Source organism: Plasmodium gonderi, assembly GCF_002157705.1.
Source record: "Plasmodium gonderi DNA, contig: Chr04, whole genome shotgun sequence".
Classification (NCBI taxonomy): domain Eukaryota; phylum Apicomplexa; class Aconoidasida; order Haemosporida; family Plasmodiidae; genus Plasmodium; species Plasmodium gonderi.
In genome coordinates, this window is record NW_021628928.1 from 270060 (window position 1) to 292975 (window position 22916).

General features: G+C 32.3%; 5 protein-coding genes across 5 annotated transcripts; 2 read left to right on the forward strand and 3 right to left on the reverse strand.

Moving 5' to 3' along the window:
- Positions 1–374: 374 nt before the first annotated feature.
- PGO_040530 (DNA-directed RNA polymerase II 135 kDa polypeptide) lies at positions 375–4717 on the reverse strand (the record flags this gene model as incomplete). Its single annotated transcript, XM_028686241.1, has 2 exons — positions 375–4342; positions 4666–4717. 2 exons carry the CDS (start codon positions 4715–4717, stop codon positions 375–377), a joined length of 4020 nt encoding a protein of 1339 aa, XP_028542042.1.
- Positions 4718–7366: 2649 nt separating this feature from the next.
- On the forward strand, positions 7367–8590 carry PGO_040540 (hypothetical protein, conserved; the record flags this gene model as incomplete). Its single annotated transcript, XM_028686242.1, has 1 exon — positions 7367–8590. One exon carries the CDS (start codon positions 7367–7369, stop codon positions 8588–8590), a length of 1224 nt encoding a protein of 407 aa, XP_028542043.1.
- Positions 8591–9425: 835 nt separating this feature from the next.
- On the reverse strand, positions 9426–11831 carry PGO_040550 (hypothetical protein, conserved; the record flags this gene model as incomplete). Its single annotated transcript, XM_028686243.1, has 1 exon — positions 9426–11831. One exon carries the CDS (start codon positions 11829–11831, stop codon positions 9426–9428), a length of 2406 nt encoding a protein of 801 aa, XP_028542044.1.
- Positions 11832–15600: 3769 nt separating this feature from the next.
- PGO_040560 (hypothetical protein, conserved) lies at positions 15601–18492 on the forward strand (the record flags this gene model as incomplete). The annotated part of the gene is made up of 1 exon (XM_028686244.1): positions 15601–18492. One exon carries the CDS (start codon positions 15601–15603, stop codon positions 18490–18492), a length of 2892 nt encoding a protein of 963 aa, XP_028542045.1.
- Positions 18493–19989: 1497 nt separating this feature from the next.
- PGO_040570 (hypothetical protein, conserved) lies at positions 19990–20694 on the reverse strand (the record flags this gene model as incomplete). The annotated part of the gene is made up of 1 exon (XM_028686245.1): positions 19990–20694. The coding sequence occupies one exon, from the start codon at positions 20692–20694 to the stop codon at positions 19990–19992; it is 705 nt and encodes a 234-aa protein (XP_028542046.1).
- Between the last annotated feature and the right edge of the window lie 2222 nt (positions 20695–22916).

A 22916-nucleotide genomic window follows, 5' to 3' on the forward strand; every position in this document is an offset into this window, starting at 1 on the left:
AAAAAAGGGAACACATAAAAATGTTCATCAAACAGTGCACTTTATAAATATGGTACAAAAAAAGAAAAAAGGAACGGAAAGGAAAAAACGGGGTGAACATGGTACTGCAGCCGCTACCACTGATAAGAAACTGAACAAAATGCGAGACTTGAGATGGAAGCACGAATGGGGTGTCTTACCCTCATGGGATGTGCAAGACCCGAAGGTTGGAGATATTCCATAAAAGGCACCAATTAGATGCTGCTAATATTTCTGCTAATGCTTCTTCTAATGCTTCCTCTCATCTGGGAGATTCTTTTTTTTTTTCTTTTTTTTTTTTTTTTTACGACACAGACCCAGCTGCAAAGGTAGGTTCCACATGCAACTTATAATTCTTACATATCTTCCAACACAAGCTTAGGATATATGGCCATTGTCATGAGCTCCTGAAAGAGCAGTTTACAGGCATATGGAATGTATATCTGTGAAATGTTAGTCTTACTATTACAAACGGTACATTCATAAGCATTCTTGTTAATATCTGCTATACAACATAAACCACAGTTGTCACAGACGTGTACACGATATGCATCACTCTCCTCGAATAATCGCTCTTTTAGCATTTTTGCAGAACCGTGAGAAATCATACAATCTCTTTCCATTTCTCCAAATCTAAGACCCCCATCCCTTGATCTTCCTTCTGTTGGTTGTCGCGTAATCATAGTTAATGGACCTCTACTTCTTGCATGTATTTTGTCTTCCACCATATGTTTTAATCTTTGATAATATGTTGGCCCTATAAATATTTTTGATTTTAACATTTTCCCATTATGACCATTATACAAAATATCATTACCATATTTTTCATATCCTAAATTATGTAATCTTTGAGAAATTTCTTGAACAGTAATTTTTGAAAATGGTGTTGCATCTCCTTCTGCTCCTTCAATCGCAGCTACTTTTCCAGCTAGACATTCAACCAAATGTCCAATAGTCATACGAGAAGGAACTGCATGTGGGTTCATAATAATATCAGGAAAAGTTCCATCTGAACTGAATGGCATATCTTCTGTTCTGTATGTAATTCCAATTGTTCCTTTTTGACCATGTCTACTTGCAAATTTATCACCAATTTGAGGAATACGTACAGAACGCACTTTCACTTTTGCAAATTTATTACCTCTACTATTGGAAGATAACATAACTGTATCTATAACACCATTTTCATTTTCTCTTAAACCTAAAGAACAATCTTTTTTATATTGTTTTAGTACACTTGATGTACTAATAGTTAGTGTAGGAGCCTCAGTGTCATCTTTTGTAGAATTCGTGACTATTGTGGATCCATATTTAGGGCTATTCAAACTAGATAAAGTATTTCCAGTTCTATAAATGGTTGTACTACTTGGAGTAGGTGATGCAATACTTTCAGGGGAAACAGATGGGCTGACAGATCCACTACAATATTTATCACTCATAGGAGAATCTGGTATAGTATCTAATACATTTCCTGCATTTATTGTGGAAGATGCATAGGGGGAAAATGGACCTTCATAAACACTACCAACAGATCCATTGATCATACTACTTGCTGATGAATCTTTTCCTGAGATAAATTCATTTGATGTAGAGGATGCAACACCATTGGTGTTGTTGTATCCCATCATCATGTTGGTCTGAACATTTGGAACTTTTCTTTGTATTATTATATCATCCTCATCTTCAATATTTGGAGATACTTTCCCAATAATTATATCATCTCCTAAGACTCTTATACCAGGAGCAATCAATCCATCTGCATCAAGTTTAGTATAATCACCTCTTTTCAAATTTTTAACAAATTTCATAGATGGCTTTTCAAAAGATTCAATAATTAAACTTCCTTGTTGTTTTTCTTCACTTGTGTATGTACGATAAAATACACTTCTAAAGAGACCTCTATCAATAGAAGACTGATTCATTATAAGACTATCTTCTTGATTATATCCTGTGTAACACATAATTGCAACAATGGCATTTATACCAGCTGGTAACTCACGAAAGCGTAAATATTCCATTACCTTTGTACAAACTAGGGGCCTCTGTGGATAGTACAGCAAATGAGCTAGTGTATCTAATCGAATGTTAAAGTTTGTAACATAAATACCCATAGCTTGTTTTCCCATAGCACTCTGGTAAGTATTACGTGGACTTTGATTATGATCACTAAATGGAATGATAGATGCACAGACACCTAATATTAGAGAAGGATGAATTTCACAATGAGTGTAGTTATTATAATAACCTGTTCCTGTTTTTAAATCATCAATAAACATACTTATCATAGTTGTCTCTTCTTCTTCACAATCTATATATTCTATAATTCCTTCTTGTATGAGATAATCCCAATTATATGTCTCTGGATGAGCTTTCAAATTATTTACATGTTCTTTTGTTAGTTTTAATTTATTTTCTCCTTTCACATTTTTCACAACATATAAAGGTCTCATAGCTCTTCCTGAGTCTGTAAATATTTTTATTTCCTTACTGTTCACATCTCTTACTATGGAAGCTTCTGGTGATATATCACATCTTCTTCGCAATTCGTATAAAGTTTCAATTAAATTATCAATTTGGTTAAAACATCCAACCCATTTTCCATTTAGAAATAATTTCACTTTTTCTTTCATTAATTGAGGTGGAACTTCATCCAATGATTCCAAACCCCATTCTAGAAGAAATTCATAAATATTGTTAGTAGATGTACCAACACTTATGTCACACATAAGTGACAAATTCTTTACAAGTCCAACTGATTGTCCTTCTGGAGTTTCAAAAGGGCAGATCATTCCCCAATGTGTATTATGCAATTGTCTTGGTTTGGCCATTTTTCCTTCTCTACCTAATGGTGTATTCAATCTCCTCAGATGTGATAAGCAAGACGAATACGTCAATCGATTAAGAACCTGTGCAACACCTGTTCTTATAACTTTTCCATCTTTATCTTTACCCCAATTACCTGTAGCTAGTTGATATTGCATTCCTTGTGTAATCTGTGAACAGCTCCTAACTGCACCTGCAACATCAAATGGTTTGTTATTATCAATTTGCCTTTGCAAGACTCTTCTTACATCTTTGGCCATTTTTCTAAAATAAGTTGAAAAACTACTAGCCATTAATGGACCTGCAATATCTAGCCTTTTCTTCCCAAAATGATCCCGATCATCTTCTTTAATTCTACCTAATTCAGCTAATAATAATCTATTTATCATATATCCAATAAAATATGATTTTTTACTTTCCACTCCTGGACTTGTTCCCATATGTGGTAAAACTTCCTTACGCAACAATTCCTTTGCATATAAAATCCTTTTCTCCCTAGATGCACCTACGGTTGGTCCTCTTTTTCCAATAAAATCCAGACAAACTTCTTGTGTTGGATAATCTATGCACTCTTCTAAAGTCTCCCTTAATGTATTAATCATCATTTTGTCATTAAAATCGTACACTATTCTTTGCAAAATATCCCTATCCGATGTGCACCCCAATGCTCTGAAAAGAATTCCAACAGATATTTCGGTTCTTATATATGGCAAGGTAGCAACTAGCTGTCCACCTGATCGGACAGAACCTGTACTTCCAGAACCTCTAAAACCAGCTTTTGTCTTCATCTTTACAGAAAAAGCTGATGTGGCTTGAGACTTTTCCATCTGGGATCTTATTTCAGCTACCCACCCAAATTTAGATGGCTGTTTTTTTTTAAATACATAAATAAAATTATGAGCCATTCTTTCCTGTGCTACAAGCACCTTCTCACCTCCATTAACAATGAAATAACCTCCTTGATCAAGTGCACATTCACCCATGTCTGCAATTTCGTTCTCTGGCAATCCCTTAGTCCAACAAAACATAGATTTCAACATTAATGGTATTCTTCCTAAATTTATACGTTCATAGAGGAATTTCTCTTTCAAAGTTTGTTTTCTTGTAACTTCATCCACAATGTATGTACTTTGTTCAATATCTATATATATAGCAGATGAGTAAGTTAAATTTCTCAATCTTGCTTCTTGTGGCCATAAGTTCTTATTACTTAAATTTTTTTCATCATAAAAAGGTCTATCTAATGACAACTGTCCGAATTTCAAAGCGTACATAACATTCTTATTATCATCCCTATCTGATCTGTATTGTGGTTGTGGTTTTATTTCTATCTGTGGATGTTCATCAATTATTTCTTGCATCCTGTATTCTATAAAATCGTTATAACTTTCAATTTGCTGATTCACCAATCCATGACTTCCAAAGAACGACCCGATCACTACCCAACTGTCTTCTTCTGTGATTTCTTCATCTGTTTCCTGAACCTCCTCCTGATTCTCACCTGCATTTAGGGAAAGTAGTTAATGTGTGTTCATAAAAAGTGCATTACACGTAGGGTTAACTTCTTAGCCAACTTCTATCTCTTCTACCCAGGTGACGAAATCATCTCCGTCTCAGCTTAATAGGGGTGTACGCGACCGAGACAGAAGCAGCAACAGAAGCAGCAACAGAAGAAGCAACAGAAGAAGCAAAGGAAGAAGCAACAGAAGAAGCAACAGAAGAAGCAACAGAAGAAGCAAATAGCTATAAAAAAACTGCAGAAACAACTGCAACATGTAAAAAAGTCACATGTGGGAAGAAGACGACAAATGAATGTAGCATTACCTGATTTATTAAACTCATTCGAAAAATAAGATTGTTCAATCTTTACAGCCATGTTTTTAATTATTCCAAAAAAAAGGAAAAAAAAAAAAAAAAAATTAAAACAATTTCTTACAGCTTTCTATACTTTGTTCTATGACAAAATGTACAATTCGTTATGGACGACGTAAGAAGTGAGAAAAATAGATATAATCGGCACAGAAAATTTTGGACAGATACAAAAAAAAAAAAAAAAAAAAAAAAATTAAGGGCACTGATATTCGTTTAAGTTCTGGATATTTTTTTTAATGTAATATTCCTTTTTCATATGCATGCTATGTAATTTTGTATATCATCAAAGGTTTCTTTTCTCAGTTCTCATGGGGTATAATACAAGTCTCCATTTTGTATTAATTTTAAAATGTATTTATGCGTTTGAATCTCCCGTTAGTACCGTGTGTGTTATTTTCTTACTCCTCCCCCTCAAGCCAATATTCTTACTCATATATGTACGTATATCTGTGCGCATACGTGTTAATATGTTAAGCACGCCTTTATTGTGAGAGTTGTTCTTTTTGCTATCTCTTCCTTTTTTTTTGTAAATAATTCGTGTTTCTTTTCTCTTTTATCTATGTCAAGGTTGGTCAGAGGCATGTGACATTCCAAAAAATATGGAGGGGATGTAAAAATATGCACAAATGGGCAACGTCAGCTACGGCAGAGACCTAGCAATGGCTGTATACTCAAGCATATATGCATAAGCATATATATATATATATATATATATATATATATGTACGGATGTTTTAGTCATGTATGTATATGCTCTTCCCTACACGTGTTGAATACATTTCCCACATCTGGAATATTTAACAAGCCACACGTGGGATGCTTTTGATCTCATGATGTATTACATGAGGTAAAACTTTTTATTTTGTTTCTTAACAACACCTCAAATGGGCAGGTTAAGAAAGTATATATGATTTTATAGGCCCTGTTTTTCATTCGTCAGAATGAGGAGTTGTAACAACCTTTCCCCTTCCCTGACGTGATGAGAAATGCTAAGAAATTTTATTCTCCGCTGTATGCAAATGTTTCTCTCTCTCATGCACTCTATCTATCTAAGCTATCTTTTTTTATTTTTTATTATTTTTTTTTTTTTTTAGAGAAATTAAGCTAACGCATGATGAGGTTGGGATGTCATGTATGTACGAAACATAAATACATGTTCGAGTTAGTAATGCCTCAAAAAGGAGTAATTCTGTTTCCACATATGTGATAATATATTTATACTCCTATTCTTATGCAAAACATGAAGGTAAAACTGCATAAATATAACATGAGGAACCATCGGAAATGTGTCAGTAAAAAAAAAAAAAAAAAAGGAAAAAACTTATGAACATGGTCGACCTACGGTCATACTAATATGAACAAACGGAAACGTAAAAAAAAAAAAAAAAAAAAAAAAAAAAAAAAAAAAACGATGAATGAATAAACGAACGAACAAATGAAGTTCAATATATTCTCCAACTAAATTTCCTTCTTGGCATATAACGTTTATATATATACATATATTATGAACACGTAAAGTCACAAAAAAAAGCAATTCAAAACGAAGGTAGTGGGATTGATGCACCATCATATTTCCTCTCCCTCTCCATTCCCCCAGAAAGTTATGTTTCAACCATGAACCCCAAAAAAATAATAGAAAAAACAAAAATTCGCAGTAGTAAAATTTAAAGATAAATGTGATGAAAAAGTAGCGATAAAATAAAAGTGAAGAAAAAGTAGAGATGAATGTGAAGAAAAAGTAGAGATGAACGTGAAGAAAAAGCATTGATAAATGTGAAGAAAAAGCATTGATAAATGTGAAGAAAAAGCATTGATAAATGTGAAGAAAAAGCATTGATAAATGTGAAGAAAAAGCATTGATAAATGTGAAGAAAAAGCGTTGATAAATGTGAAGAAAAAGCGTTGATAAATATGATGACAAATTTTTGCACAATCAAAGTACACCATATACACAAAGGCAAGTCCATACTGCAAACTCTCTTTAACGAAAAAACTGAAGAATCAGTGCAAACGCTGTACCGATCGAGATACCCTATGGAGCAACTGATTTGTAGGCATATTCAGAACTGAGTCAAAATTGAACCACGGGTGTTCATATATATATATATATATATATATATATATACGTACCAATACAAATATGTGCATACATTTTGAGGAGGTTGCATATGAAAGTGTAAACGCTTAAATAGTGAAAGGGAAGAAGAGACTTGGCTTTTCTTCACCACTATACTTTTTCAATAACTAGGAATTTGTATTTTTTTATATGGGGCGAAATGAACACATGCATGCATACGACTGCACCACAGTTTGGTTAGTGGAACTGTGGACATTTGTATCAAAGCACAAGCAAAGCAGATAAATAAATATAAATATATGTATATATTTGTGTATATATGTACATATATACTTATGTATTTATGAATTCCCCTACCCATGTTGCACTAACTACACAGATGAAACCTACAAACATAACGAAATGATTTCACCATTTTTTTAGTTAATCTCCCTTCCACAGCCTTTTATTTTATTTTTTTTTTTTTTATTTTTTTTTGAAAACTTAATTGTTAGAACCAGTGTTACAGATACATGCTTGCGTTTATACATTATCCCCCATCGACCCCAATCGATCCAAATTATTTTTCTCAAAAAAATGGATAAAAATGCACTCAAGAGAAGAAACAGATTACTTAAAAAAAATGAAGCTCGGATGAATCTTCTTCTTGGGAAATCAGAAGTGGGGGATATAGAAAATGAAAAGGAGAGTAAGAAGGAAACGAATGTTTTGAAAGAAAAACCAAATGACAGAAACGAGATAAAAGAACTTAGTGGAGAAAGCACAAAGGAACAAATCACCAACATGCAAAATGCTACTTCTAAGTTAGACCAAAGTGGAGTGGGCAGAATGCTAGTAGTGCAATCCCCCACAGTGCCTAGCGCAACCAATATAGAGAAGGAAAAGACCTCTTATCTGGATCAAACCATGTCTCACAATTCAGACGAAAAGGTTGATACTTCAAGCTATAATGTGAATGACAGAGATAGGGAAACGGAGAAGGAAGGGGAGAAGGAAAAGAAAGAGGACAAGAAAGAGGACAAGAAAGAGGACAAGAAAGAGGACACGAAAGAGGACAAGAATAGCCCGGACGATAAGAAGACGCAGGAGGAAATTTCTCCTGAAGATGGCCAAAAAAATGAGGCAAAAAATCGAACAAAAAAAAAGCGAATAAATAAGCGTGCGATAGATAACGATAATAATAACGATATAGATGACTGCAGCAGTGTAGACGATAAAAATAATGACCAAAGTGAAAGTAACAGTTACAGAATGGACGCTGGAAATAGCAAGGAGAACGCTGCCCCACTAGGATCTCCCTCCCAGTTCAAGTTATCCATAAGCAAACTCATCCAGTTTGCAACATTAATAATTATTGCAGTATTTGTAAGCATTTTAAAATTCAAATATTGTAATTATGACCCGATGCCAATGAAAATACGACCAAAAAGAAAGGTAAAGAAACTCCAAATTTTTATTAACTCAAAATATTTTTTTCTTTTCCTTTCATTTTTTTACAACATATTCCTTTCTCTAATTGATATTTATACTTATTTTGTAAAAAATAACATTAGCCAAAAAGAATTTGCTCAGAATGCACAGAGCGTATGGAACAAGCTAAGTAACCAATCGGAGTTTATTCTATTTCTTTTGAATAATGGTGCAACAGCTGCTTTTTTTTTTGTAAATATTGTGAAAAATTATCTCTTGTTAATGTTTTTAACTCATTTGTTTGATGACATTTTGTACAATTACAACATTCTTATGTCTTCAGTGAATTTTTCAACCACTCTCAATACCTTAGCTCATGAGTTATCATAATATAAGACTGTTTTTATATGAATATATGAAGAAACACATCTTATTCTCCTATTCTTTTTGTGTATATGTTTCATATGACAACTATTTTTTTTTTTTTTTTTTAAAAGGGGATTATATAATGTTATTTGAAAAAAAAAAAAAAAAAAAAAAAAAAAAAAAAAAAAAATCCTCATATTTTTTCTTATTTAGTTTAAAATATATTATACGAAAGTTTTCCCTTTTCGTTATCCTTTTTTTATTCCTATTTTTTAAAACATAAAATTATCCCCTAAGTGATACATATTTCTCTTTTATTTGTCTTAAATTTTATTATTTTATTTTTTTTTTTTTTTTTTTTTTTTCCATTAACTTGTGTTAGACCCAAATTTTTCTCATAAAAAAATATATGAACTGTTCAGGTAAATACGCTTCCAGGGTTGGACACCTAGCTAAGGAAACCTCAATTTTTAGGTAGACTTGAAAAAAAAAAAAATTTTCACCAAAAATGGAAAACAGAATGAGGGGGGGGAGAGGGGGATATACATGGTCATATGTGCATGTTACTTTCAGAGAAGACAAATCAATAATGAAGGGATGGTTACACACGTTATCACGTTCAGAAAAAAAAATTCATACATACATGCACACATGCATGCACGCATACGTACATGTATATGCACTAATGAATGCGCCGAAAAATGCTGCCATCGTGGAAAACCCGTACGAGCAATAGGGCAAAATTTTCGCTACACTTTTCCTGCCAGTTATTTTCATTTGGCTTTTCCGTCGAATTTTAACAGGCACATGTCACCAACCAAGCGCACACAACACGAGCACCTGAACGGTGAGGTGAATATCATGCTGGCCAAGGTTCCTTGCTCTTTACCTCGTGAAACTTTTGAGCAATGGCCTCATGATAGACATAAGCTTTGTTTCTCCTGTACTTTTCAAACACGTCGTTTTCCACTGGGTCTGGCATACCAGTTGCGTAGAGATCAAAATTGGATGTCATGGGATTGCTTTCTTCATTCCAATTTTGAGCATTTTCAATAGCTATTTGACTAAAATTAACGTTTTTACTTTTTTTGTTTTTCTTGAATTTGTCATCACTGTCATTTAAGAGATCAATCATTGAATTGTCAAAAAGCTCCACTGAAGAAAAGGTCGTGTTTGTGTCACTAGAATAATTTTTTCCTGCGCTCTCTTCCCCTGCAGTGTTATAATCATCCATATTGTCATTATTACTTTTATTATTACTGCTATTACTACTTTTATTATTATTATTACTTTTATTATTATATTTTTTTTTCTTTCTTTGTTCATCTCGCAAAGCATCACTTTGGCAGTTTTCCCTTTGTGCATTATCTTCCTCGTCTCTGCAAACTTTCTTCTTGTTATTTTTGTCCAAACTTTTTAACACCTTATAATTTTCATACGCCCTCATCCTTTCACTAGAATCAGAAATGTCACTGCTTTCATCATTTTCATCATTCATAATATTTTCCAACTCATCATAAAAATCGTTTATTTTTTCATTTAACTTTTCTGACGTATTTGTAGATGGTGGTGTTTGATACGTATATGAAATTTCAATGGGAGTATAAGGAACCAAAGGAATTTGTAACTTCTTCCCTTTTTTTGAAATAAATTTTAATAAAGTTGCTAAAAAACCAACGGAAATATTTTCTGGGTTTTTATTCTTGTTATCTTCAGCTCCCCATGGTGCAGGGTTATAGTAGTTCTTCCTGTTCTCGTCCAATAAGAAATATTTTTTTTTATGTCGATCGAATGGTTTCTGAAAATTTACAAAGTCATTTGAAGGAACAGGTGGCGGAGGCGGAGGAAGTGCAGGTGGTGGTGGTGGAATTTGTCTACTATTAAAGTAACCACTATTTCCGTGTTTTCCACCTTGAATATTTGTAGAGTATCTATGGGGGAAATTATCCCAATTATTGTGCTCAACATTAGGTTTTCCTACCCTTCTGTCTAAGTTATTGTGTGATTCTTCCGTCATCATTCGATTATACATATCGATGGAAACTTTTCCTCCTCCCCAAGTAGCTGTACTACTACTGTCGTTGTGAAATATATTTAGTAACATTTTATTTTCGTTAAAATTGGTAATGAATAACTCTTTCCATGTATGCACCATTTGTAGAAGTATATTTATCGAACTGTGATCTTTGTAATATGCACAAGTGTATCCATCTTGAATAATTGAATGTATGTAAACTTTAAAATCGGCCAACTCTTTTTTTCTCCCATTAAACATAAGACCTTTTAATAATTCACTGTAAGTACAAATTAAGTTTAACTTATTTTTAAATATTACACATTTTAATATTTTATTATAAAAATAAGTTGATATAGCTTGACTATTATGCAAACTAGTACACTTTTTTAAAATCCAATCGTTTAACACATTTCTGCTATTTTTTCTTGATTCTTCACATTGTTGTAGTAATTCCTCTAATTCGTTTTTATCTTTTACGTTCAACTCTTCTGCATGTGGATAGCCGTTCTGATGGCTGTTCTGATAAATGTTCATCTCATGTTGCGTCAGTTGTGTCTTATCATTTGAAAAATGTCCCCAGTTGCTAAATTGCGTTTTATTCTGCCAATATGCATCCCCTTGGTTGTTGGGATAATTGCTGGGGTAGTTGTACATCCCACTGTTTACTCCATCCTCATACGGATCCTTCTTTTTCCCTCCTACAAAAGAATTATTTTCCTTAGAGTAATAATTCTCTTCACTAGTTCTTTCCATTAATGACTTATTCTGGTTAAGCACAAACTTTTTAACTCCTCCCGACTCCGCTATGACAGGGTTCCACATTTCTGGGTTCCTTCCTTGGTCCTTCCCAGGGTACAAATCCTGGTTGACTCCATGGGAAAATTTGTTTCTCCCTCTACGGTTGCTACTGCTGCTTTGGCTTCGGCTCCTTCTACTACTTCGACTGATACTGCTGCTTCTACTTCTTCTGCTGCTTCGACTGATACTGCTGCTTCGACTGATACTGCTGCTTCTACTTCTTCTGCTGCTTCTACTTCTTCTGCTGCTTCTACTTCTTCTACTGCTTCTACTTCTTCTACTGCTTCTACTTCTTCTACTGCTCCTACTTCTTCTGTTGCTCCTATTTCTTCGACTTCTCCTACTGGTGCTCCTCATGCTACGACCACTACTCCCATCAGCGTGGCCACGTTTCCTTTTCATCCCTAGACTCGTGGTAAATTCCTTACGGCTAGACTTTTGTTCATTCATGTTACTCTTTTTATTTTGTACTTTGATTTATTTAAAATTCCAAGGGATTCTCCTTGCGTACTTGTCAATATTTTCTTAATATGATTTTTGCTGCTAAATTATATAAACGTTTTGTAAGATCTTCTTTTCCATTTCCCTTTTTTTTTTTTTTTTTTTTTTTTTTTTATGTATAATGTATCAGTCAAATGTGTTCACTAATTGGGTAGCGGAAGAAAGGAGGGAACGAAGAAGAGAATTTTCTTGAATTATAAAATTATATATATCCTTAACTTTTATATTTATTATGTTTCTCAAAAAATTTTACGACTCCAAGTCAAGTGTTATGATAGGAATGATAGGAGTGATAGGTACACAGGGGATAGAAATCACCCTCACTATTGTTTATGCTGGTAGGGGTTTCTTTTTTTTTTTTTTTCTTTTTTTTTTTCCAAAAAAGCCATGTGTATGGGAATTTTCTAATTCTGTGAAGGGGAGGAAGTTATTTTCCTATTTTTAGGTTTCTATATTTAATTCTGTATTTATTATCTTCCATTTTTTGTCCTCTATATTTTATCTCCCAATTTTTATCTCCCAATTTTTATCTCCCAATTTTTATCTCCAATTTTTATCTCCCAATTTTTATCTCCAATTTTTATCTCCCAATTTTTATCTCCAATTTTTATCTCCCACTTTTTATTCCCCATTTCTTACCTTCCATTTTTTATCTCCCTCTGTGTATCTCTTTTTTTCACATTTTGTTTTCATCTTTTTGTTATTTTATATTTTCACTCACTTTTGTGCTTTACTTTTTTATGAACTCAAAAATTTTCCGGCTCTTTAGACGATTTTAGCTATTGTTATTTGTGGCTCATGTCACTAGTGAATTAACTGCACGTTCGTAACGCGTACAGGTAAATAATAACATATAGGGCATGTGTGCATAATGAAAAAAAAAAAATAAAAAATAAAAAAAAATATAAAAAAATAAAATAAAATTCACAAACCGGATGACCAGCAGAGTAGCAGAACGACAAATCGATAAAACAGCAGAAGAGCAAATTGTGACGAGAACGCAAGTGCGAATTTACAAAACGTAGAATAACTTTTCATTCAGGTCCTTCTAATTTTTGAAATATTCACATAATTTTCTCTTTTTTTTTCTTTTTTTTTTTTCTTTTGCAACAGCTAATATTGTAACTACTTGCAGCATGTACATATATGAATATTTATCCATATTATATACTATATATATATATATATATATATGTATACACATATATGTATATACATATATATACAGTTAAACATACATATGCATAACGTGCAGTGTGCACATCCCATAATAGCACGCCATTTTCTGATTAGCACTTTTTCATCTCTCCGTTCTGATGATAATTCTATGTTGTTCTGTTTAGGATGTTGTATTATTCCAAACGGTGACATACGTTAAATAATTTGTGTTTTTTTTTTTTTTTTTTTTTTTGCGTGTCATCTGAACACTTCACTCCCAAAGAAATTTTTTTTTTAAAGTTTTAAAAGTATATAATATGAACAAAGCTGAATTGTACAGGTCAACATAGTGCATGCTTTTATGTAATCCATTGATCCCTAGCTGCAAGTTTTGGCAAAAAATGAAGTGAACCCCAATGCACAAGCATGTATATATATACGGTGGACAGGTGCATACGTTTACATATTTTATACACATGCATTTAGTTGTATATCTCGGATGAATAATAAGAACGTAGCATTAAACGTACAATTATTTATTATTTTTTTTTTTTTTTTATAATTGCTAGAGGCGAAAGTAGACGATATTACATAAGCTCATCCATATGCATACAAGTGTGGCTGTGTAAATTTCACTAAAATTCTTATCAACCGTCTGTCAGTATTGCTTAGTGTTTTTTTTTTTTTTTTTTTTTTTTTTCCTCGTTGTAGTGTTGCTACATTTTCATTAATCATCTATTTCGCACCCCACCACTTATTTTTACATTTTAAAAAATGAATATAGAGACATGGTTGTCTAATTTTTTGTGATATCTATGTCCAGGCACCCCACTACCCATGAAATTCCAATGTTTATAAAGCCTATTTGTGTATATTACATTTCGCCTCAATTGTACATGTGAAGATTACATTTGTGTTGGTGTGATGAAAAACGTATAAACATAGGTACATACATACATGCATACATATGTATGGATGTATACACGTGTGCTTAAAGCAAGTACGTTATTTTTGCATAAATTATTTAGAGACCAAGATTCGACAATTGTAGACACCATAAACGTTATCTACATGGAGGAGAGAGTATATGTACAAGTTTAACCAACTGAGAGATTCTCTTTCACTCAATTTACCATTCAACAGTTGATAGACAGTGATATCATTGTAGTTTTTGTACATATGTTTCTCTTTACTTGTATATTTTATGCATTTTCACTTATTTATAATCATTCACATGTAAAAGATAAATTTTTATGTCTTACTTTTTTATTCCAAATTAATGTGCTAACAAGTTGATAAAGCTGGGAGGGTAAAAAAAAAAAAAAAAAAAAAAAAAAAAAAAACTTTAATTGTGAAAAGGTACAGAACAAAAGATAAATAAATGAAACCTGTAGAATGCACATATCCATCTCCTACTCCATCATAATTATATTTTTTGCAACCTCGAAATGAATTTGTAAAAATTTCTTCTTTTTTTTTTTTTTTTTTTTTTCATTTTAAATTAATTCATATTTTTCTGATACATAATCGTGCAGGTATAACAAGGTTGATAAACATTTCCACTGATAATTTAAAAAAGAAAAAAAAAAAAAAAAAAATCGTACACATATCCATAAGTTTGTATCTCCCATTCTTTTCCCCTCAAATTAAAAAAATTTTGCACCATTATACTAACCCATCCACACTCACTTCTGTCTGAAATTTTTTGTAAACATGGAGTGGTGTCAAGAAGAGTGCCATTCTTAATTAAACGAAGTTTTCATTAGTTTCAATTTTGATCTATTACCGTTACTTTGATATTCGTCTAGTTAGTCATTTCATCATTAATTTATTTCTCCTACGTGTACGACACGCATGTGTATATGTATGTATATATATATGTATATATGTATGTATATATATATATATTTTTTTTTTTTTTTTTGCGTAAAAATAGCATGTACATAATTACACTTCGAATTCTTTTCTACAGCATCATTAAAACGAACAACACCCATTTTACCACGCCTTTTGCTTTGTTTTTTTATTTTTCATTTTTTCATTTTTTCATTCATCATTTTTCATTCATCATTTTTCATTCATCATTTTTCATTCATCATTTTTCATTCATCATTTTTCATTCATCATTTTTCATTCATCATTTATCATTTTATTATTTATCATTTTTTCATATTTTCCCATTTTCCACTTTTTCGTTGTGCACGTGTCTGCATTAACACACATTCCCATTTGCAATTGTGCATCATTGCACCTCGGTGCTGTTTTATTTAGTCTTAACTGCTCATCCTTTTAGTTTATCACCAACAAAACCATCATCTCTCACATCCAAGCTGTCTAGTGTGGCATCAACTTCATTCGCCACGCAACAGCAAAGATTATTTTACTATAATTTACTCGTTGTTGTTGTTGTTTCACGAACCACACAAGTGTGCATTCATATGTAGTTGCGTAAGGGAGAGATCCATCCCCAATCCATCCGTTTTAGTAAATACATAAAAAAGGAAGAGGTAGACAAAGTGGAAGAGGTGGACGAGGCAGACGAAGTGGTATAGAGCAGAACATGAGTGAAGAGCACTCCTCTGATTCGGGCAGCCGTTTGAGAAGATCCGATTCACCTAAAGGTAGCAATCCCAGGGACATCGAAAACACAAATGTAAATATTTCCAATGGTTTCAAAAACTCTGAGAAAAATATAATTCTAAAGGGGAACATAATTAAGGAGATAGAAAAAAATTCAAACAAGGAGAAGATGCAGCGAAGACAATCTCGAGTTTCTTTAAAACAGTGTAAGAGCAAAAATGGAGCTGATCCTCTGAACCCAAAGAACGTGAAAAGGAACAGCATGCAATCATATCAACACAAACCTCCACCTTCTAATGTCGAAAAGGAACTTACCAGGAGGGACGACACCATGAGTAGTAGGATTAAGACACATACGCCCTCTAATGAAAAGAGTAAAGATGCAGATATAATCCCTTTTGATGTAAATCAAAATGGAATAAAAAAAAAATCTCAGGGGAAAAAGGACCACGGTAGTGGAGGTAAAACGAGCCGTGGTAATATGACAAAACATGATGAAAGAGCTAAGTGTGAGGAATCCAATGGTTTACCCCACCTCGAGGGAGACCATGCGAATGAACAGAAAATGGAATCAAATGAACAGAATCAAAATGAGGGGAAGAAAAGTGAAGAAAAAGCAAATGAGGGGAAGATGTGTGAAGAAAAACCAAGTGAGGAGAAGAAAAGTGAAGAAGCACCAAGTGAGGAGAAGAAAAGTGAAGAAGCACCAAGTGAGGAGAAGAAAAGTGAAGAAGCACCAAGTGAGGAGAAGAAAAGTGAAGAAGCACCAAGTGAGGAGAAGAAAAGTGAAGAAAAACCAAGTGAGGAGAAGAAAAGTGAAGAAAAACCAAGTGAGGAGAAGCCAAAGGGCAGAAACAGTGTGTCAAATAAATCTGAAAAATATGCCTGCACCACCACCAGCAGTAACTTAATAAAGATAATTCAAAAAAGTGAGGAATATGAGCAACCGAAGAAGTGGAGTTTTTCTCTTTTATTAACAAATATAAAATCTATGGTATTGACAAATTACATTTATGTAGCTAAAAGATGTGGGATACCAAATCAACCAAATAAACCAGGACCTGTACTAGCCATAAGTATAGAAAAAGAGAATTCAAATGAATCCACTAATTTAATTGTACAAACCCCATGTGCATATGAAAAATATTCACTCAGAGGAAAACTAATTCAACATAGAAGTTTATACCCATGTACAGTCACGTGTGTAATTCATGGAAGTATAGGAGGAATAGGGAAGGTTATTATTCTAGGGTTACAAAACGGGTATGTACTAATTTATAAGAACAGTAAATTTGAATGCATACTAAAATTAAATACGAAAGAATGTCTAAAGAATTATTTTAATAAATCATCTGCATCATCTGTTAGAAAATCCATAAAGAACATGCATATAAAAAATAATATTATAAATATTCATAATGGAACAACAAATCCGAATGAAGCTAACATATTAGATCATAATGATTACAATTTTAATGGCATGGGAGGTCATAATGATTACAATTTTAATGGCATGGGAGGTCATAATGATTACAATTTTAATGGCAAAGCAGATCATAATGATTACAATTATAATGGCAAGGCAGATCATAATGATTACAATTTTAATGATATGGAAGATGATAATGATCTATCATATCAAATTTCTGGAATCTCAGTCAAGTCTACTTTTGCTAATTATATTCATTGGGTTATTGCAGGGAATATGCAAGGATATATATTCGTGTGGGAAGTTCCCAGTGGAAATCTCATAAAAATTATTGTACACCCAGATCATTTGTTTGATGATATCAAAAGTGGTGATAGATTATCTGATGCATCAGATGATCCATCTGACGAATACAGTAACGGTTTCGACAGTAGCGTACATAGTGAAACTTCAGCCCATAACACACGGCTAACTATTAAACGGAAAAAAAAAAAAATAATAATAAATAAAAAATCCACAAGATGGACGAAGCATAAGGGTGAAGAGATGACAAGCAGAAGTTCTCAGCGACGTTCGAGGGGGAGGGAAGAAGATGAGGAAGAGGAAGAATGCACATATGAAGAAGACGACACCTACAGCAAAGATGAGGAAGAAGGAGAGTCGATAGAATTCTCAGACAGTAATTATATGAGCGATTCTGATGATTACTATAACTCCATTGACAGTGATGAAGACGAAAGAAGAAGCAGAAGTGGGAGAAGAAGCAGAAGTGGGAGAAGAAGCAGAAGTGGGAGAAGAAGCAGAAATGGGAGAAGAAGCAGAAGTGGGAGAAGAAGAAGAAATGGAAAGAGAACTCCTGAGGACCTGCGAAACAAGTGCTACGTTTCATCCATCCTAGCAGTCACACATAAATATGAATTATGGGTTGCATTCGGTAGTGGTTACGTAGCAGTATATGATCTCTACGATTTCCAGTTGCTCCTGTACACGTGTATTTCAAACAAACCTATAATGGATTTAAAATATTCAAAAATGTTAGAAGACGTATTTTTACTAATAGGAAATAATTACATTTCAATATGGGATACGAAATTGTTGAAGCAGATTAAAAAAGTATCAACGAACCAAATAGCGAAAACATCTTCATTGTCTACTTTGTATCTGTTAGAACGTTCAAATTATTGGGAAAATAAAAAAGTTGCTCTCATTGGTGGTTGTAATAATGGTTCCATTTCCATAACAAGCATAACCAAAAAAATGGATGGAGGATTATCTTTTTCATATATACGAACGTATCAAAAGCACTTTGAGCCATATGTCCCAATAAGCTATATATGTGTTCATCCAAATATTAATGCAGCTTTCATTGGAGATGCTAGTGGTGTAGTCTTTACCTTACCTAAAATTTTTAACATATTGAAACATGATGACGTGTCCAAATAGTAAAAAAATTTATGTTTCTTTCTCTGTAATATATGCAGAAATACGATGGGTAACTTCTCTTCAATTTTTGTCCCTATCCCACCATGTTACGTACTCTCCTTTTGATTTCTTATCTGAGAATTTATTTTATTATTTTTTATTTTTTTTTTTTTATTTTTTTTGTGAAACATCATTTTAAATATAATTAAACTGCAAAAAAATTTTAAACGCGAACATATGTGTTAGGTCCATAAATCATACTGAAAATTGTGTATTCATTTGTGTTTCTTGTTTTACTTGATTATGTTTGGAAACATTCTTCATGACTTCCCACACGTGTACACACACACGCATATATATATATATATATATATATATATATATATATATATATATATATAAATCTGACACACAAGCAAAAATTAAGACAAAACTTTGAATGAGTCATAGTTATCTCAACATGATCCACGCTCCCCTCCGTTTGTAACTATATTTATACATATGAACTTCAAATAATGAAATTTCATTTGGATTAAAACATTTATACATATTTTTTTTGCACAGAGGATTTACACCTCTTTTTTAGTTCTATTTTTTTTTTTTTTTTTTTTTAACTCTTCCATAGAATTAGCAACCAAAATGTGGTTCAACTTAAGAGTGAATGAGTGAAAAAAAAAAAAAAAAAAAAAAAAAAAAAACGATCTCATTCGTACAAATTTTTTAATTAAAACAGATTAGGTCAATCAATTTGCATTATATAGACCATCCCACAGTGATGCAAAAATTTTACCTACGGCTTCAAGTTATAACACAAAACATTCAGAGAAATTGCTAATCTGTGTATGCTCTACAAGCACGAATGCAAATTCATGGAAGAAAAGATAAAAAAGACAAAAAAGACATAATTTCTTTCATTTTTCCCCATTTGCAGTGGTATCACACTTTCGCGCAGATGTTGACCTTTTAAAAATGAACAAACAATTTGTCACACATAGAATTAGTTAGTCAGGCAACCAGTTAGGCGGATAAAGCCTATGAACCCATTTAACTGATCAGTAAGCTAGCTATTCAGCAGGGGCATTCATAAAATAAAAAGTGAGAAAAGAAAAGAAAATAATAGGGATGCATAGCAAATAATAGGGATGCATAGCAAATAATAGGGATGCATAGCAAATAATAGGGATGCATAGCAAATAATAGGGATGCATAGCAAATGATAAGGATGAATAGCAAATAATAGGGATGCATAGCAAATAATAAGGATGAATAGCAAATAATAACAATGGTAATAATAAAAGATAATATCAATAGTAGCAACAGTAACAAAGGTAAAGGTTTCCTTTTGGACTCGATGTGGTGGGGGCTTTCTGCAAGGAAAAGGTACCTCTGTCTTTCCATGTTCACTAAGTTTTTTTTTTTTTTTTTTTTATAATGGTAATACGTGCACACACATATGCATAATAAAACGGTGTGTGAATATATTTATACATGAAAAAAAACAGTTTTTTCCCCCAACAGTTAAAGCAATCCTGGAGTTATAGCCAGGCTTGTGTCAAACTTCTTATAATTCTTGTGATTACTTAATTCATTCATTAGGTTAATTTCACACTTCTTGAGGTAGTCCATATTGTAGTTCTTGTTTTCCTCCTGCTTCACTACTAGTAATAATTTTTTCAGTTGGTTTTGTCTGTTGTTCCTCTCCCTAAATGCGTTCCTCCTTTCGTAGGTTAAGTCTTTTAAATATTCATTTTTCTTATCCATCCATTTGTTAAATTTCGTTTCTACATTGGCCTTATGTTTTATTTTATAATCCAGTTGTTGTTCCATTTTATTAACGTCTTCTTCCAGTGTGTCATGTTCAAACTTATGAATTTTTGTTTTATCTTTGAATAGCTTCAACTTTTCTTCCAATTTACATTTACATTGTTCTTTGAATTTATTTTCGCTTCTCTTCATACTTAGCTTTTTAACATTGTTGCAAATATGCCACTGCAATAAGTCCCTCTGTTTTTGCAGCAAGTTCAGCTGATTTTTTAGAAATTCATATTGTTGTTCTTCTTTTCTGAGCAAAATTTGCAATTCCCCATAATTTTTCACAAAACTATAATCTTCCTTGTTCTGTTCATTCAAGTATTTCTCACCTCCTTCGTATGTTATCCCGTTAGAGTAAAGTATCCCCTTCGAATCCAGGTAACGCAGCTTTTTCGCTTTTCTCCCAGTCATTTGGTTAATAAATCAGGTCAAAAGTGGGACAAATTCGTATTTGCATGAAAGCGTGAGAGCGGGGTAGTTCTGAAAAGGGGAGGTGGCAAAAGCGGGAAGCAAAAACAGAGAAGAAAAAAATAAATGTGTGAAAATACATGTGTGAAAATACATGTGTGAAATTACATGTGTTAAAATACATGTGTTAAAATACATGTGTTAAAATACATGTGTTAAAACAAGAACAAAATAGCGTTAGACAAAATCAATTGCTACCACTGTGCGTGTTCGAGATTCACGATCACAAAGATAAGGGAAGAAAAAAACGCACAAAAATTATGAACACAGTGTAATGTAGCCAAATATGATATATCCAATGTTCAGAGGAAAAAAATATATAAATAAAATAAAAGGACGCAGAGAAATGTTTCCTACTTCTACTTCTCTACTTCTGTTTCCTTAATTGTAAATATACGTTATAAAAAAAAAAAAAAAAAAAAAAAAAAAAGATAATAAAAGGTAAAAGCATAATTAGCTTTCCTTTTAAGAACAACTACCAACCAACACACTGCTGCCACATCAATGACATTTAAAGTGTCATTTTGATGGCTTCTCACATTCATATATATAAAATGGATGTTTCATTAAATGCACAAGGAGAAAAGGTCAATTCTTTGTAACGACTATTTCAAAAAAGGTAGTAATGTTCCACATTGGGAAAGTCAAAAATATTACATTCAATGTTTAATAACATTGTACTTCCTTCGGGAAAATCTAATCATAACGAAGAGAAACAAATGCAGAAAATTGTTTCACATTCGGTTAATGTGGTTACAGTTAATGTATGTATTAGTTTTATTCTTACGTTCGATTATTTTTTCCCTCTTTATTTATTTTATTATTTTTTTTTTTTTCATGTTGTTAGGACTATTGCACACATTTTTGAGTAAAATAGCTATTTTTTTTTTTTTTTTTTTTTTAAGTTTCCTGAATTGTTCATATTTTTTAAAGTAAAATATATATATATATATATTTTTTTTAGCTAGCCAAAAGAAGAATACAGTTTTGAATGCAACAGCAACCATTCTTCAGTAACGTAATTAGTGGAATAATATATATTTTTCTTAAAACCGAAAAAAAAAAAAAAAAAAAAAAAAAAAGACAGCAAAAATTTATAGCACAAATTATCAATGAAAATGTCCTTAATATATAGCTTAGTTGAAATGAGAAATGAAAGTGTAAACTTTTCCACTGTTTTCATATTGTCCTTTATTTGTAATACCCCACTAAGTAGAGAAAACTATTTAAACGTTCAGAACGTTTCATACTTAGATATGCGAATGAACTATTTTTTCTTTGTGTTCTTTTCTATATAATATATACACCGTTTGCGAAAAAAAAGATGGAATCGCTTTGTACATAATAAAAAAAACAAGAAAAAAAAGAAAAAGAAAAATTTATGACATTTTAGTTAAACAGCGTATTGCTCATCTGTATGCTAAGGGGGAAGGGAGGTATTTGTACTTTAAAAAGAAAGTGATTTGATGATATTCTTAGCAGAAATGTATATGCATATAAATGTCATTTGATATATCTATTTGTCACTTTAAGATAGTGGAAAAATGTGTGCAAAGGTAACTTGCATAATATATGTAGTGTTCCACATACTGAATTTTTATATTCATGTGTTGGTTCGTACGTATTGCCACGCATGTGTGGAATAGAGCCTTTTACTATTAATCCTCATCCCCACGTAAAACTGAAAATAATTCTGGGAAAAGTTTTATCCCATTTTCGAAGTGTCAAGAAGGTAGGCAAAGTTCAATAAAAATATAAATAGAAATGTTTCCTCCGTTTTGTTTCTCCATATATTTTCATTAATAGTTTATCCGCGTCACCACTCTTTTGTTTTTGCCTTATGATTTTAGTTTTGGTTATGATTTTTGCCTTGTGATTTTAGTTTTAGTTATGATTTTTGCCTTAGTTATAGTTCTAGTTCTTTTTTAATCTCTTGTACACGAGTGTATAAACGGTTCCCTTTTTTCGTCTGCGCTAAAATTTGTGTTTAATTTATGCGTTCCTGCATGTACACATCACGCAAATGTTAATAATGAAGTGAATTTTTTTTTTTTTTTCATTTTTTCCCTTTTTTTTTTTAATTTTTCCCCTTTTTTTTTTTAATTTTTCCCCTTTTTTTTTTCATTTTTCCCCGTTTTATTTCCATTTTATTTCCTCTTTATTTC